Consider the following 13,997-nt stretch of genomic DNA (forward strand, 5'->3'; position numbering starts at 1 on the left):
CTCTTTCTGATGTGCAACGTGACATGGCTACATGCCGCACCCTCTGATCTAGCCGCCAGCTCTTGCCCCGTCGGCCTCTTGCAAAAACAAAGACAGCTCGGGGAGGACACTCTCGCTCTCGCTCGTCACTTGTAAAAATCGGCATCGCAGTCACAATGACGGATTTACCTGTTGACACCTCACAAATAGACAATTCTGCTAATTAATAATGGGAGCGCTCTCGAAACTCGAGACTAGAATCGGTCCGGCAGGACCAAGAAATATGACGGCTCTCCGAAATTCAATTGTAACAGGTTAAATGGCTCAATTATTAGTCGGTACATCACAAGCCTCATGGCATGGCGAGGTCGGGCAGACATTCAGTCTGCGAAACTCGGCTCTCGAGTAACTGGGCGCAGTAGTTCCCGGAAAACGGAGCGGCTGCTCCTTTGAGTTGACGTTGACAGAAGTTACGCAGAAATATGACTTTGATTCACGAATTTCAGGGATTGGATGGTGGGCAATGAGCAGCTTAGGGCTGCTTTGTTTGCTATCCACTATTAAGGTTTTGTTAGCTGTCAAACGTTAAGGAGACGTCGGAGTCGTTAAGGCGATTGTAAATCAAAGCCAATCACGGGAGCTAAAGTTGTTGCATACGATATGGGATGAGCGATGAAGATATGAGAATGTGGGATGCGGGTGAATGGCTTACGGAGGGTACTCTTTGTATGAACAGGTCCACGGCTTTCGTTAACTTGAAAGAACTTTAAATCACAGAATAAATAAATGAATGCAATATATGTACATTGTACATATATGGTCACCCACAGCTAACTTTGAAAATTAGAGAAAAGATTTCCGGAAAACCGTGTAATCGGGACATAAATAATGCCACTAGCATAAAGTTTTTCTTTCTTACATATGCTAATCATCAAATATGCCATAAGCTATACTATAATCCAGGGACCGCAAAGAGTTATGAATGCAAATTTTACCCAAATAAATCAATGGTAAGGAAGTATTTTACGCCAACTATTAAAAAAAACTTATATTTTCCAATTTTTATTGAAAAATATACACGCAAAAAAACGCATATTTTTCATTATTGCAATAAAAATAATAATTAAATTCCATATTAATTTTAAAAGTTACATGTTCGGCAATCTGCTACAGATGGTCATTATGTAAGACAGATTTTCGTTCTTTAGGGGCGGAAGGGGGCGTGGTGAAATTTTGAAACAAACTTGATTCAGTGTGAACTCACGGGAGTCTGGATGCAGATGGCTTTACCAATCCAGCAATTGATGCTGATCAAGAATATATGCATATAGTCTTTATTGGATCGGAAACGCTTCCTTCTGGGAGTAGCACACATCCACTTTCCCCAAAAATCTAATATAGCCATGTCTGACTCTGTCTGTCTTGTTAGATTCCTAGCTTTCAGAGACTATAAGAGCAAGACAAACCAAATTTTGGTATCCTGACTCCTGTGATTTCATACCTAATCAAGAACAAAAATCTGCGGCATACACAATTTTGAAAATACGAGAAAACCAAAACCCAGAATCATAAACAAAGACATATTATATAGGCATATTATTGCCAGAAGGAACAAATAAAATGGGGTAATCATGTAAGGAGTATCTTCAAAGAGTAGCACTTAAACTTCATTCCTAAATCGAAACTAGCCCATTCAAAAAAAGGAGAAAAAACACACAGTTTGTGTGCTAATTAATTACTCAAGTACATTCGATTGAACGCAATAAACATTTCAAGAGAAGCTGATTCCCATTTGGTTGTGGATTGTAATTTTTGGCTGTTTTACTGCGATCTGCCTTCAATAAGTGATAAGGACACATACAAACACGATCGCTGACACCAACATTTCAATTACAGAGCATCCATGCTATCGAATTTCTTTATCAGTAGATTTGCATACATATATAGCTCGAAATCACACATCAAATTATATCTGCAACCGGTTCCGTGATGCATTCATTCCCCTTTTAATTTTCATTTATTAAATGTCATCGACGACATTCCTTTTTGCTTCTACATAAAAACTTTGACTGCAATAACAAATAATGTTACAAAATAAACAAAAAACCGGGAAAAAATTCATTATAAACGCAAATTTGTCTTTATACAAAATTGCTTGGGCTTACGCGAAAATATTGTATTTTAAAAAACTGAAATTTGCAGGCGAAATTAAGCCTGGAAGACATTAAAGAGCCGAGGGGAGAAACATGAACATTTAAAATTGTACGTAAAGTAAAATTAGAATTGCTAAAGCACGCCGAAGACCAAATGCCCACACATCAAAGTAATAGCTTGAAAATTGTTGGTAGTAGAACATGGGAGTAGAACATCTATATCTTTCTATATATATGTGTAAATATCTGGGGAGATTTAAGGAGATTTATTTTTTAACTTTCACTTTTCTTGAAGTAGATCTCAGTGGCATTAAAACATTATACACAATTTTATTATATTAAGAAGCCCTTTTTGAGAGAGGGTTCTTAGCCTTACAAGTTCTTCGGATATGGGTAATTATCTAATAATATATTCCCTTTTGTGTTTTTGTGGGGATTTGGGCATGTGTGCCCAGAGACTTCATTGTAAAGCTGGCATCCAGGGCATTGCCCCCCATAGCTGGCCTGGAGTACAGCCGCATCCTTCTACTCGAATTGTCCGGCATATCCTTGGCTTGAGCCTACACTACTCTCCAAGTAATCAGTAAGCCGTTGATGGTTAATGGTTGAAAGGGATCATTTTCTTTTGGCTGGTTTCTAGTTTGATGTAAGCTCGATGTTGCCTTATTGCGCTTTTTTTACGAGATGGTCATAATATTTCTGAGCAGAAAGAACAGACGAACGAATCCAACAAGATAACGAAAATGTGCGTGTGAGCATGTAGCGATGGCATAAATCTCAATAACAAGAGGTACGATCAAAAACGACCATTGGAACGGAATTTATTCCGTTGTTTCTTCGTCTCGAATTTAAGTTAGAGCTAAATATTCGAAAGTGCTGATATGTGCCATGGACAAAGATTGTCGTTATTGTCATAGGCTCAAAATCAAACATGACTCAGTTGTTAATAAAAAGTGCAACTACCGGAAATTGGGACACCACCAGACCATTTAAACGGTTCCTGAAGTCACGATATTGCTTTAAATGTTTGCCGGGTCATCCAATTATGTATGAAATATACTGAATGAGTTGTCCCCAAATGTCAGAACAGGCATAAAGAATCTAACGAAAATATAAATACACATATCCGAAGCTTATCCAAACCATACCTGGATGACATTTTTCGAAACTTAAAGCCTTCTATAAAAACACGTCTTTAATGTTCTCCTTACATTTAAATAATAAATAGCCCAGTCTTCGGCAGTCAACGGCAGATTCAACGATTACACAGATTATTCAAGTGCCCGTCGATAGTTCATAATCGTATTGATCGTATCTTCTAACATTTCAATAATAATAAACCTAACCCCCTGCAGTCTTGTAAAATATGCCGACATCAACCGTAACCAGCCACACCTTCATAGGTCTGAAGCAACCTCTGCCCCTCGCAGATATGAATGAAATGCCTGAGTGACTCCCTAGGTGGCATGTTTCATGGGCCGTCCAGTTTCGAATTAGTTTATAAACTAAATACAAATATGGTGACTAAAATGCGTTACCTAATCGATTTAATACGCTCAATTTGAGCGGCGACCCAGTGTCTGCCACAGGAGCCACAGGCCAGGACCCTGCCGCTAGCCACATTGGCGACCGCATTGCCGCAGGACGAAGTGGCTACGAAAGGTGGCTGGTACTCCGCTAGTACTCCGAGCCGATGCGAGAGTCGAGCTCGGACAAAGGCCCGCAGTCACAATGGAAAAGCAGAGTCAGAATCGAGTCTTCTTTTGACGCAACTGCCCGAAATTGGCCCGCTCGTCATTATTTATATGCCACTTTCTATGCGGACAAAGCGAGGGAAGGTGTCAGCCAGAGGTGTCGGGACAGGACAGCCCCTCTCCCAGATGCGGTTGCCCGGCGCAGATCACGGCGAAGACATGCCACAGTCCGTCCCCGTCTTCGGCTCTATTGTCTCATTGTTTTGTTCTTGCTTCATCGAGTGGCTTGGCCGTGGTTTATAGCGAAGATGAAAACGGGTAGGGACTGTGGACGGGGATGCGACGGAGCAATCCTTTGTCTGTGGCGACTCAATAAAGAACTTATTGTGGACAAATTTCGACATTTTTGAAGCGCTGTTTACGGTTTGGTTTGTCTCTTATGTGCTCGGGTGTATGGCGTTCCTCTTCTGGCACCAAAGGACATGCTTGACTTTTAACAGGAATCAATTTATTTTATGCGAAATAATCGTGTTGATGGCTGCGTTCTCGCCCCTTTTTCTCCCTCTTTCAGCCTTTCTCTCTCTCTCTCTCTGTATACATATATTTCTATCTCCTGTTTCCCCCACTGCTGGAATTTGGGTTTGGTTTGTGGTCGCACCATCCCCGACCACGACCCCGGCCTCGGCCTCTGCCAAAGCCCCGGCTCAACCCCCTAACACTGAGAGCTGGCAAACCCTGAGGGCTGTGACGGGGTTTGGGCCATGGTCTCGGCCTTCCCTTGGAGCGCATAGGTGAAGAAGGGTGGAAGTAATTTTAATTTATGATGTCAATTTACAGTAGTTTTTGCGGTTTACCCGTCAGATAGTCGGATATTGTCTCTGCAGCAGGCGCAGCAAATCTGATTGGGAATGAATTTCACTATAGGTTCGTTTCCAACTATCAACGAACGGCAATCAATCAATTCCCCAAACACTCTTCATTACTATTAGGGTTTTTTTTTCGGAAAAAAATATACTTTTTGTAAGCATTTTTTGTTTTTCATTTGGATTGCAGATCCACACGAGCGCAACTGCCAAAAATCGGTGGGCGATCAATCAAAACGAACTCAATATTTTGCAATCTCAACAATTGCACGGCCCTCAGAGGACGTGGGCCATGGACATGGGCTAGCGAGTGGCATCTGCAAGGTTGATTGAGGATCGTCAGATCGCTGTACACCTACTACGAGAGAGGGGCACTTCACTCCACATTATTTCAGTATTCAGTTCATCATTCATCTGAGGCCATTCAGAGATTTGCGATCCATTCATCACGGTCAGGCACAGATATGCTCGTCCACAGAATAAGAGAGACAGCCCAGTGTCAGCACTTGACAGCTGACCAGGACCCGGGATCGGGCCCTGGCCCTGGCCCGTTAGGTAAACATGAATTTACCGGTTATTATTAGCACCTTTCAATCATAATTGCACCATAGGAGTTGCCCAACTCCGGCACAGGCCCAAGACGAGGACCAGGCCGGGCATAGGCCCAGTTCAATTGCCAACTTCCTACCGTTTCTTTGACAAAATCGGTGCATCTACATTTACATTCAAAGGTCAGTCAGCGTCAGCCAGCACTGAGATGATCATGTGTGAAAAGGCTTTGCAGCCAGTGTCGGGCTGGGTCAATGGGCAACCGGTAGCATTGTGTGCCTTCTGGAGAACTCCCTGCCCATTGTGGCATGGTCGCATTGTCGCACTCCCGCACTCTCGCACGTTTCAATTTGCATTTGACTTCCCGGGCTGCCGTGGGCGAGCCAAGCCACTTATGTTTCCTAACTTCCCGCCGGGAGTGCTGCAGCTCTTCGCTCCTCTGTGGTTCAATGGCTCAGTTTGCTGGGCGGATCAAGGCTCGGACCGCTCCTGGGTCCTCTTCTTCGACGGTCTTTGCTTCCTGGTTCGGAGGGAGCGTGCCGGGGCCGGCAATTGTTCCAGATTTGCACACATTTCCTTGCACTCGCTTGCACAAATCTTTCAATCCTAAGACGATTTCCTCTTGTAAATCTGTTATAAGCTGCAGAGAATGTCACACGGCCAATTGAATAATTCCACATTCAATATGCTTCCGAGTTTCTATGAATTTCTAAAGTTTCTTTAAATTCAGATTCGAAAAAAAATCTCAACCATAGCAACCATAGATATGCAACCATGCAAAGAATGAATTTCGAATAATATCTTCAATTTATAATGTAACACATGTACATTTTATTCACGAAATGAATACCCAGTAGACAGTAGTGTAGTTTCGGTAGTTTCTTTGTTTAAATTGAATAAGATTTGTCGCCATAGAAAAGGTATGGCAAACAAGTAGTGTTCCAATCGCGATATTTATTTAATCGGATTTTCCAAACGGAACCGAGAACTAGCAACACCCTACGTGGAGAGATGTACTGGAGAGGGTATCTGTTAGACATGGGTTGGCCCAACTTAACTCGGTCGCTCCACTTCCAGCGCCCTCGAAAGTGTTGTAAGCCCGGCCATGGCAATCCGCCTAATCCTGGGCAGGTAAGTAAAATGCTGTTGTACTTTGCTGGCTGTTTGGTTGGTTGTCGGTAGCCAACGGATCAGCCAGCGCGACTGTGACATTGTTCGAAGGCGAATGTCCGTTAATAATAGAACGATTACCCGACGAGGTCAACAATTTCCACACAAACAGACAGGCAGATTGAGGGATAGAGAAGATCCATGCGGGGATGTACGTACTATCTGCATGACGATGGATGTGAGTGCCCGTATGGATATTCAAATTGAAAAACGCCGCAGGACACACCGGACAAAGGCTTGTCCTCGTCCTTGTTCTCGTCCAATGGCCAGTTGTCAGCGATTGAGCTGTTGAATGGACTGCTCTACAAGCGGATTATTGGATTTGAGGTTAAGTGCGTTTTCAGTGATTGCAACTAAAACGAAACGAAATTGAAATTTTCCGACGATTTTCACAACTGTTTTGACTTCGGAAATGCTGCCGCTCTTGTTTCCGTTACCGTTGCCGTTCCCCTCCCCCTCCCCCTAAGCTGAGTCGAGCCGGCGACAAAAAACGCGCCCGAAACGCACTCTGTGGGCGTGGCCAACGGAGAACGCCATTGCTCGACCCTGCAGCTGTTCTCACGCGTGCACACACACACGAACAAATACACACGGATGCAGGGCTCTCTCGTCTGCAAGCGAAAGCGAGAGGGAAGACCAGCTGCCGTGGCATGCCCCAAGCAGCGTCGGGCGACTAGCCGCGTGCGCCAAGGCAGTCGTGTTTGTGTGTGGGAGAGCCGATCGTGCTTCGAGTGGCAGTAACCGCAGCGAGGAATGGAATGGGAAGGGCGCAGGACAAAGCCACTCCGGGGCCCGGATTGGGGTTGCTTTTGCGGCGAGCCCTTTAATGGACGACGCGCCGTCGGCGTGGCCACCGCGCGCGGTTTCTCCGGCGTTGTGTCACGGGATAAATGTTAATCGATATCTGTGTGCCGGTGCCTGTGTCCGACATCCTTTTGTTGCCACGCCACTCCATTGTGCCTCCTGGCACCCGAAAAGAGCAGCGTCCGCGTCGCATCTTGGCGCGCTAGCCGCAGAAATTGGTCGAGTGCACTCGCTCGAAAAACTAATTTGATTTATGTCTTCTCATTCGAGTGCCGCCTCCCCTCGTTCACGTCCTGAGAGTGGTTAGATTTCAACTCGGGCGAAGGACGCACAGCTCTGATTCACACCCATATCGCCGACAGATCGTCCAGATTCTGGATGCCCCTGCAACGCCCAGCAAAGCGCCTCCTGATGCCTCCCTTCGGCTGCTGTTTTGGGGGCTCTTGCGTAGTTAATTTGAATTTAGGAGCTCGAAATGGGGACCATTGGTTAAACTTGAATAATGAAAAGAAATTTGTATATTTAATGAACTAATTTATATATAAATTGAGGAAAAGGCTTAGAAAATATCGTGAAACATGGCTCCTCCAGAGTTCTTCAGTATGATCTTCAACATTGTTATTCCTCCTCCTAGTCAAGTTCATATTTTTCATCACCAATTAGAGCTATTTTTTGCATGACCTAGAACGCGCTTTGGACTTTCTTTAACAATAATGCTCTCCAGGCTTATGCTCGAATTAGTAGGGAAGAGGTAGTCAGTATATCAAATACCGATATATTATGTATTCCATAATTATGATAAGCATGAAAATAAAGATCTTAAAAAAACGAGGATATACAACTTTATTATTTGAATATTCATTTTGTCATCCATTGGATAATTGGAAATTGGAAAATGTCCAAAATGTCCTATCTCTAACGTATCTTTCGATATCCCATTGAAACGGATACTTGTTAGAAGAGAATATACCAAATTCTGCATTACCTAGTGGATACTATATGGGAATACACATATTCTTGATTCCCTGCCTAAGTTGGTGTGGATGGTTCACTGCCGAGCACAGCATAATGCCCAAGATATTCCTGAGACTTCGGTGGAATGAATGTTAGCGCTTCATTATTGAACTAGTAATTAAAGTGCAGTTCTTTGAAAAACTTCAATATAAATGATCGAGGTATTTGATTTATACATTACATATTATTATTATGTTTAGCGCCGCTCAATACGATATATGTAGTTCAGATCTATTGTGTTTCTTGCTGACTGTGATTGTTAGTACAGTCTAAAAATATGGTCTTAGGGCTCCGCAAATCATACATATTTAGGTACTTGAATATGTAGGTAATGTAGCATTTGATAAAAACCACTTCTTGAAGAATACAGAGATGCCACGATCGCAGTTCCTAGCGCCGTAAGCCTACTGCAGGTCATTAGAAACAAAAGGGAAATCATTTGGATTAAGTACTTTCGCATTGTTCCCCTGACGCTAATGAATGCAGCGGTTGTATTGCGGGCTTGCTTGGGTTGGGTTAGGTAGCGGCTTTAATGCGTAGGTGGTTTTAATGCCTGCCATAAAGAGCGGCCTGGAGAGGACATTTCATTCACGACTTGAAACGCGGCGGGCCGATGGATTCATATTCATTCATAAACTGGGATTGCCAAGATTCGGATGGGTGTTTATATGGGATCAGGTAGGTAGGTGCTATGGCGAAATGAGCTGAAGTGAGGGGTGGTGAGGCTGTAAAAGCTTATTTGCGTAGGTTGGCACTTAGTCTTGCAGCCGCCTTGGTTCGCTATGTGTACTGGGCCTTTCCCCGGGAGGTTCTTTAAGTAATGAGCGATGGAATTTCCACCCATTCGTCTCGGGGACCGAATCTCGCGGCCGAGGCGTCGGCGTCATAAACGGCAACCTACCTAGGACAATGCGGCACTCGTAAATGGCAGAAAGGAAGTTATAAAATAATTAAACACGGCCAACGCTACCGCTCGGCCAGTGCCAGCGATTTCATTCATAGAAAGTCTGCAACCTGATGCCCGGTTCCCGGAGCCCGGAGCCGCCATCGCCATGCTTAATTAGAGCAAACAGATAGTTCAGATAAGCAATGGGCGTCACATTCATATTTCGATTAATTAGGAAATTTTACACCCATACGCTAGCTGCTGACACACATGGAGAAGGTGCGGTTCTAGACGGCGACACGACGTGCTCGGGGAAACCACATACTTCCTGGCTCGTACTCGTACTCGTATCCTAACCAAACTTTGGCTCAGAATTGAAACTTGGGAACACCTCGCACACCTCGACTGTTTGTCTTCCTCCTCGTCAGAGATTAGGCTCTGAGATCGATCGCCATGCGCATGCGCATATGCCAGTTGGATCGCAAGTCTCGTTTTAGCCAAGATTAACGTGCGACGGACTCAATCCGCGATCAGATCAGATCAGGCTGAATACCCGTACATCCGGCTCTGCGGATAAGTACGCCAGGCTTTCGGTCCCCGCTTAGATAGTGGATCACTCCACGCGATGGACTAGGTGTGATCTTTATTGATCTCCATGATCAGGTATTGATCAGAGAGCGATTTGCCCTGCAAGCAGGCGATTAGACTAGAACGGGATAGTTAAAGGAGCCCCTTCAAAGTACTATGTACATATGTATGTATCTGCAAAACGGCGATGCCTTTCTTGATCCTTTCTGCGAGCAGCAAGCCGTCTAATAGAGCTCCTGCTGAAATTCATTGATATTGAAACCTCTTTGACAAATGTATTCAAGTCGAATACGTGCGAATCGAATGTCAAACTTCCACTCATTCTTTCCGTTTTAAAGAGTACAAGGCCGATGTCTCTTAGGATAATCCGAACAAGCGATACGTATCACAGCTATTTGATCAAAATACGTTTACCACCTCATTCAGTTGCCATACAAATTATCGTTTGGAAGAACAAACTTAAAGGCTGTAGCTGGTTGTTGTAGATCAAGGCAGTCCATATCGGGTGACTATATCAAGCAACTGGTATGAATCTTAGGCCTTGACCCTGAATTTAATTCCAAGGAATTGAACTGTTAAAATGTGTGTGTCTACAACTGATTAAGGATTAGATAGCACTATGATGGTCCTTTGGGGTGGACTTTATCTTACGTCCGTTTTAATTTCTTTTTTTTTTATATAAAAACGAGACGTAAATGAACAGACAATGAATCTATTTATACAACTGACTTTTGTGATTTTGAATTGGCCTCATCGGTTCAAAGTTAGCTAACACGAGTGTCCACATATGAATGTCCTCTACTGTACATACATATATACAATATAAATATGCGCACATTTCTTTAATTGTACAACCCAATGCATATTTCCGAGTCAAAGTAAATGCAATTTACATTTATGTATACAAAGATGTACTATGATCCGATTTCTGAACATCAGGATATGTCAGCTATACACACATGTGGCATGTCAAGGCTAAAGCCTATGCTTTCTACCTAAAAATGTCTTGAAAACGCATTTAGTTTTTCAAAAGTAATGCAATTATTATACATTTTATACAAGCCAGGAATCCGACAGGCTACATAATCAAATATTTTGTGCATTGTTCCAAATTATCCACCTTCAAAGACAAGAAAAATGTTTATATTTATTTACACTTTAAGTTTCGTGTACAGTCCCTTCTTGTATATCACCAACATCTCCATCGGTTATCTATCCATTGTGCGGTTTATCCATTCCAATTAATCTAGTCACAGAATCCCGCCAGGGAAAACGCCCTCCGCCGGCAGTAAAGCTGCCCCTGTCGACCCCCCAGCCCGGTCATCCCCAAATGATAAAGTTTAGGCAAACTGTACTGCTTTACATGCTCAAACCTCTTCTGCAGCCCTCGGTCTCAAGCCCCCAGGAAAATGCGCCGACTGGGCTCTTATGTACAGCTGTGCGCGTATCTGTGAATCCTTGGCCCTTGGCCCACACTTTGCATATTTGGGCGGAACAGCAACCCCTAGGAGCAAAGCACTTAATTCAATAATAAATTGCCACCACAAGAGGCGGCGAATCACTCTCCGGAGTAGAGTCAGGAAGACCGCAGATAACCAAGTCACGAATTTAGCACAGTAACCGAAGGGGGGGAGAAACGGAAAACAGAACACAGAACACATACCAACTCAAGTCGAAGCCAAGCCCAGTCGTGCCTCACGGGGTTCGATGGGGAGGGGCTGTGGGTTTGCGGTGGGTAAGCGTAAAATTCATAATCGTGAATGCTTCACTTAAAGTTGCGCCCAAATCCGAAAGCCACCCCGCAGGGATTCGCGGAGCAAAAATAGATATACGAGTGTGTTCCACAATGGGAATGGGAAGGGCAGGGGCACGCATTAAAAACGAAAGTCAAGGAAGCTGCCATTCCACGAGACGGCTTGAAAACTACGCAGGACTCTGCTCACTACGGTACATACATACGTTGTACATTATGTACTACGAGTATCCTGCATGACTGTGTGTGCGTGTACCGGCGCGCCGCGGAGCCCTGTGTCCGTGCGAGTGTGCGTGAGCGGCCATATTGTTGTGTTGGACGAAAACAACCCTGAAGCGTGCCTCTCGCTCACACAGAGGCAGACAGACAACAAATCGATGAATGAAGCGACTCTGTGTGCGTGTGTGCGTGTGTAGGTAGACCGCTAAGTAGGCCCGTGGGCAGAGCAGAGTCCTGGCTTGCTCAATGAACGGGAAATCTCTTTAAATGGTGCGCCGCTCAGCCAGGAGAGCTCAGTTCGAGTTGAGATCTTGCAGCGCACACACATCTCCAGCTCCGGCCCCGTCCATTCCCAGAAAAAGTGTTCCCAACAAAAAAGTGCTCCCGTGAACCAGAGAACCAGAGAGAGATTCCTACTCCACCACAATCGCATCGCATTGAAATGTCGACTATTAACCTGCATCCCCCGCAAACGTACTCGCGCCTGTTCCGTCCCTGGGATACGCAGAGGCAGGCGCCCGCTCCACCGGCCAGGACGGTGAAGAACGAGCCCGAAACGGTCAACATCAAAACGGAGCTGCCCAGCAGCAGTTTCGGCCACGACAGCGACCGCGACTCCTCTTCCTCGTCAAACAGCAGCAGCAGCAGCAGTAGCAGCAAGTCCAGCTACGATGATGGATACACCCGCACCTCAACCCCCCTGCTGGATGTGACGCCACAGCCCGTCTTCCCACATCCCTCGTGCTCCTCCTCAGCCTCCCCGACAGTGACGCCATCCCAGCAGATGTCGCCGCAGCAGTCCCCCTTCATGCCCGCCGCCAGCGATCTGTACTACGCGGCTGCCGCAGCTGCAGCCGCTGCCGCCGCAAGCACTCCCGCCGGTGCCGCTGCTGCCGGCTTTGGCATGGATCCGTTCACGCTAGGTCTGATGGAGCAGGAGTACGCCCGCGTGATGGCCGAGGACGCCCAACTAAAGGCCCTGAACGCCCGCAAGCAGCGCCCAAAGAAGTTCAAGTGCCCGCACTGCGACGTGGCCTTCTCCAACAACGGCCAGCTCAAGGGACACATTCGCATCCATACCGGTAAGTCGAGCAGAAGTCCCCAGCATGTGGCACCCCGTACTCACACATCCTATTTCCGCTCCCTCCCTCCTCCAGGCGAACGCCCCTTCAAGTGCGACGTAGACACCTGCGGAAAGACCTTCACTCGCAACGAGGAGTTGACGCGCCACAAACGTATCCACACTGGACTGCGTCCGTATCCGTGTAGCGCATGCGGAAAGAAGTTCGGTCGCCGGGACCACCTGAAGAAGCACATGAAGACGCATATGCCGCAGGAGCGCCAGCTGGGTCCGGCCATCTTTGTGCCAATGTATCCATATCTCTATGGCTACTGAATAGACGGATGGAGATCCGATCCGAACCTCGCTCCAGCGATCTGTGAAGCGCTTGCACGCTTTAAAAACGCTACAAGGCCCATACGCATACGGCACATAGCCACCGATACCGATGCCAACGACAACGACAACTACAGCGACAAAAACAACGATAAACATATACATAGATAACCAATAACTCAATGCCGGCCAATACTCAATTTCCCATCTTGGATAGATCTACCTCAGCCGTACCTGGCGCAATCTAGCGCACTCACTAACCGCTAACAGACTCAGAGCCTCGGAGCCGAAACCCTCCGAGAGAGAGAGACAGAGAGAGAGAGAACCCGATGCCCTCGACGATATATGCAAATATTGAGATATTTATTTTTTAACTCATATTTACACAACCAGCTACGTGACGAGTTTGGAGCGTAGCGTACGGAAAGAAAACCCAGCATTTGTGTAAATACCTCCTTAAGTGATCCTTCCTCATATGCTAAGCGATTAAGAGATTAAAGAGATAGATAGATAGATAGATATACCTGTATACACACAATCTTTATTAGAGCTAAGCATATTTTTCACATTTTTATATGCTGAATACGGTTACTAGCAATATACGATTTATACCTACCTAGATATAGAGTCATAGTTAAATATTCAGAGTTGCATTATACGATTTATGTTTACACCATGAAATACAAATTTTGAAAATCACATTTTCCATCTTCCTTCTCTTCAATGCAATCTTCAATTCTACTGAGAGCTACAGACGATGAGAACTTTCACCCAAAATTTCGCAGCTGAGAACGAATGGCATCCTTTCCGCCATTTTGTGTGCATATTAATGACTGTTTCAGTCACTTCCCGCTAACCAGATCATTTAAAAATCCCCCATGTCATCCCGGCAACATCAAAGCGAAACCTGCTAATGCATTCATCCTCGC

At 45.3% G+C, this 13,997-nt stretch overlaps 1 protein-coding gene and 1 long non-coding RNA gene across 2 annotated transcripts; both read left to right on the plus strand.

Annotated features, from left to right (window-relative positions):
- The first annotated feature begins 3,304 nt into the window (after nucleotides 1-3,304).
- LOC117183256 (uncharacterized) lies at nucleotides 3,305-3,655 on the plus strand. Its single transcript, XR_004468397.1, has 2 exons — nucleotides 3,305-3,434; nucleotides 3,488-3,655. It is a non-coding gene; the product is annotated as an uncharacterized lncRNA (long non-coding RNA).
- An 8,246-nt stretch (nucleotides 3,656-11,901) lies between these two features.
- Nucleotides 11,902-13,769, plus strand: hkb (zinc finger transcription factor huckebein). The gene is made up of 2 exons (XM_001359572.4): nucleotides 11,902-12,754; nucleotides 12,830-13,769. Exons 1-2 carry the CDS (start codon nucleotides 12,115-12,117, stop codon nucleotides 13,066-13,068), a joined length of 879 nt encoding a protein of 292 aa, XP_001359609.2. The 5' UTR covers nucleotides 11,902-12,114; the 3' UTR covers nucleotides 13,069-13,769.
- The last annotated feature ends 228 nt before the right edge of the window (nucleotides 13,770-13,997 follow it).

This window comes from Drosophila pseudoobscura, chromosome 2 (assembly GCF_009870125.1).
Source record: "Drosophila pseudoobscura strain MV-25-SWS-2005 chromosome 2, UCI_Dpse_MV25, whole genome shotgun sequence".
NCBI classification, from domain to species: Eukaryota; Metazoa; Arthropoda; class Insecta; order Diptera; family Drosophilidae; genus Drosophila; species Drosophila pseudoobscura.

Coding starts and splice junctions, on each gene's coding strand:
- hkb (XM_001359572.4), top strand. CDS start 12,115: ATGTCGACTATTAACCTGCATCCCCCGCAAACGTACTCGCGCCTGTTC. Junction 12,755..12,829: donor ACACATTCGCATCCATACCG/GTAAGTCGAGCA, acceptor TCCCTCCTCCAG/GCGAACGCCCCTTCAAGTGC.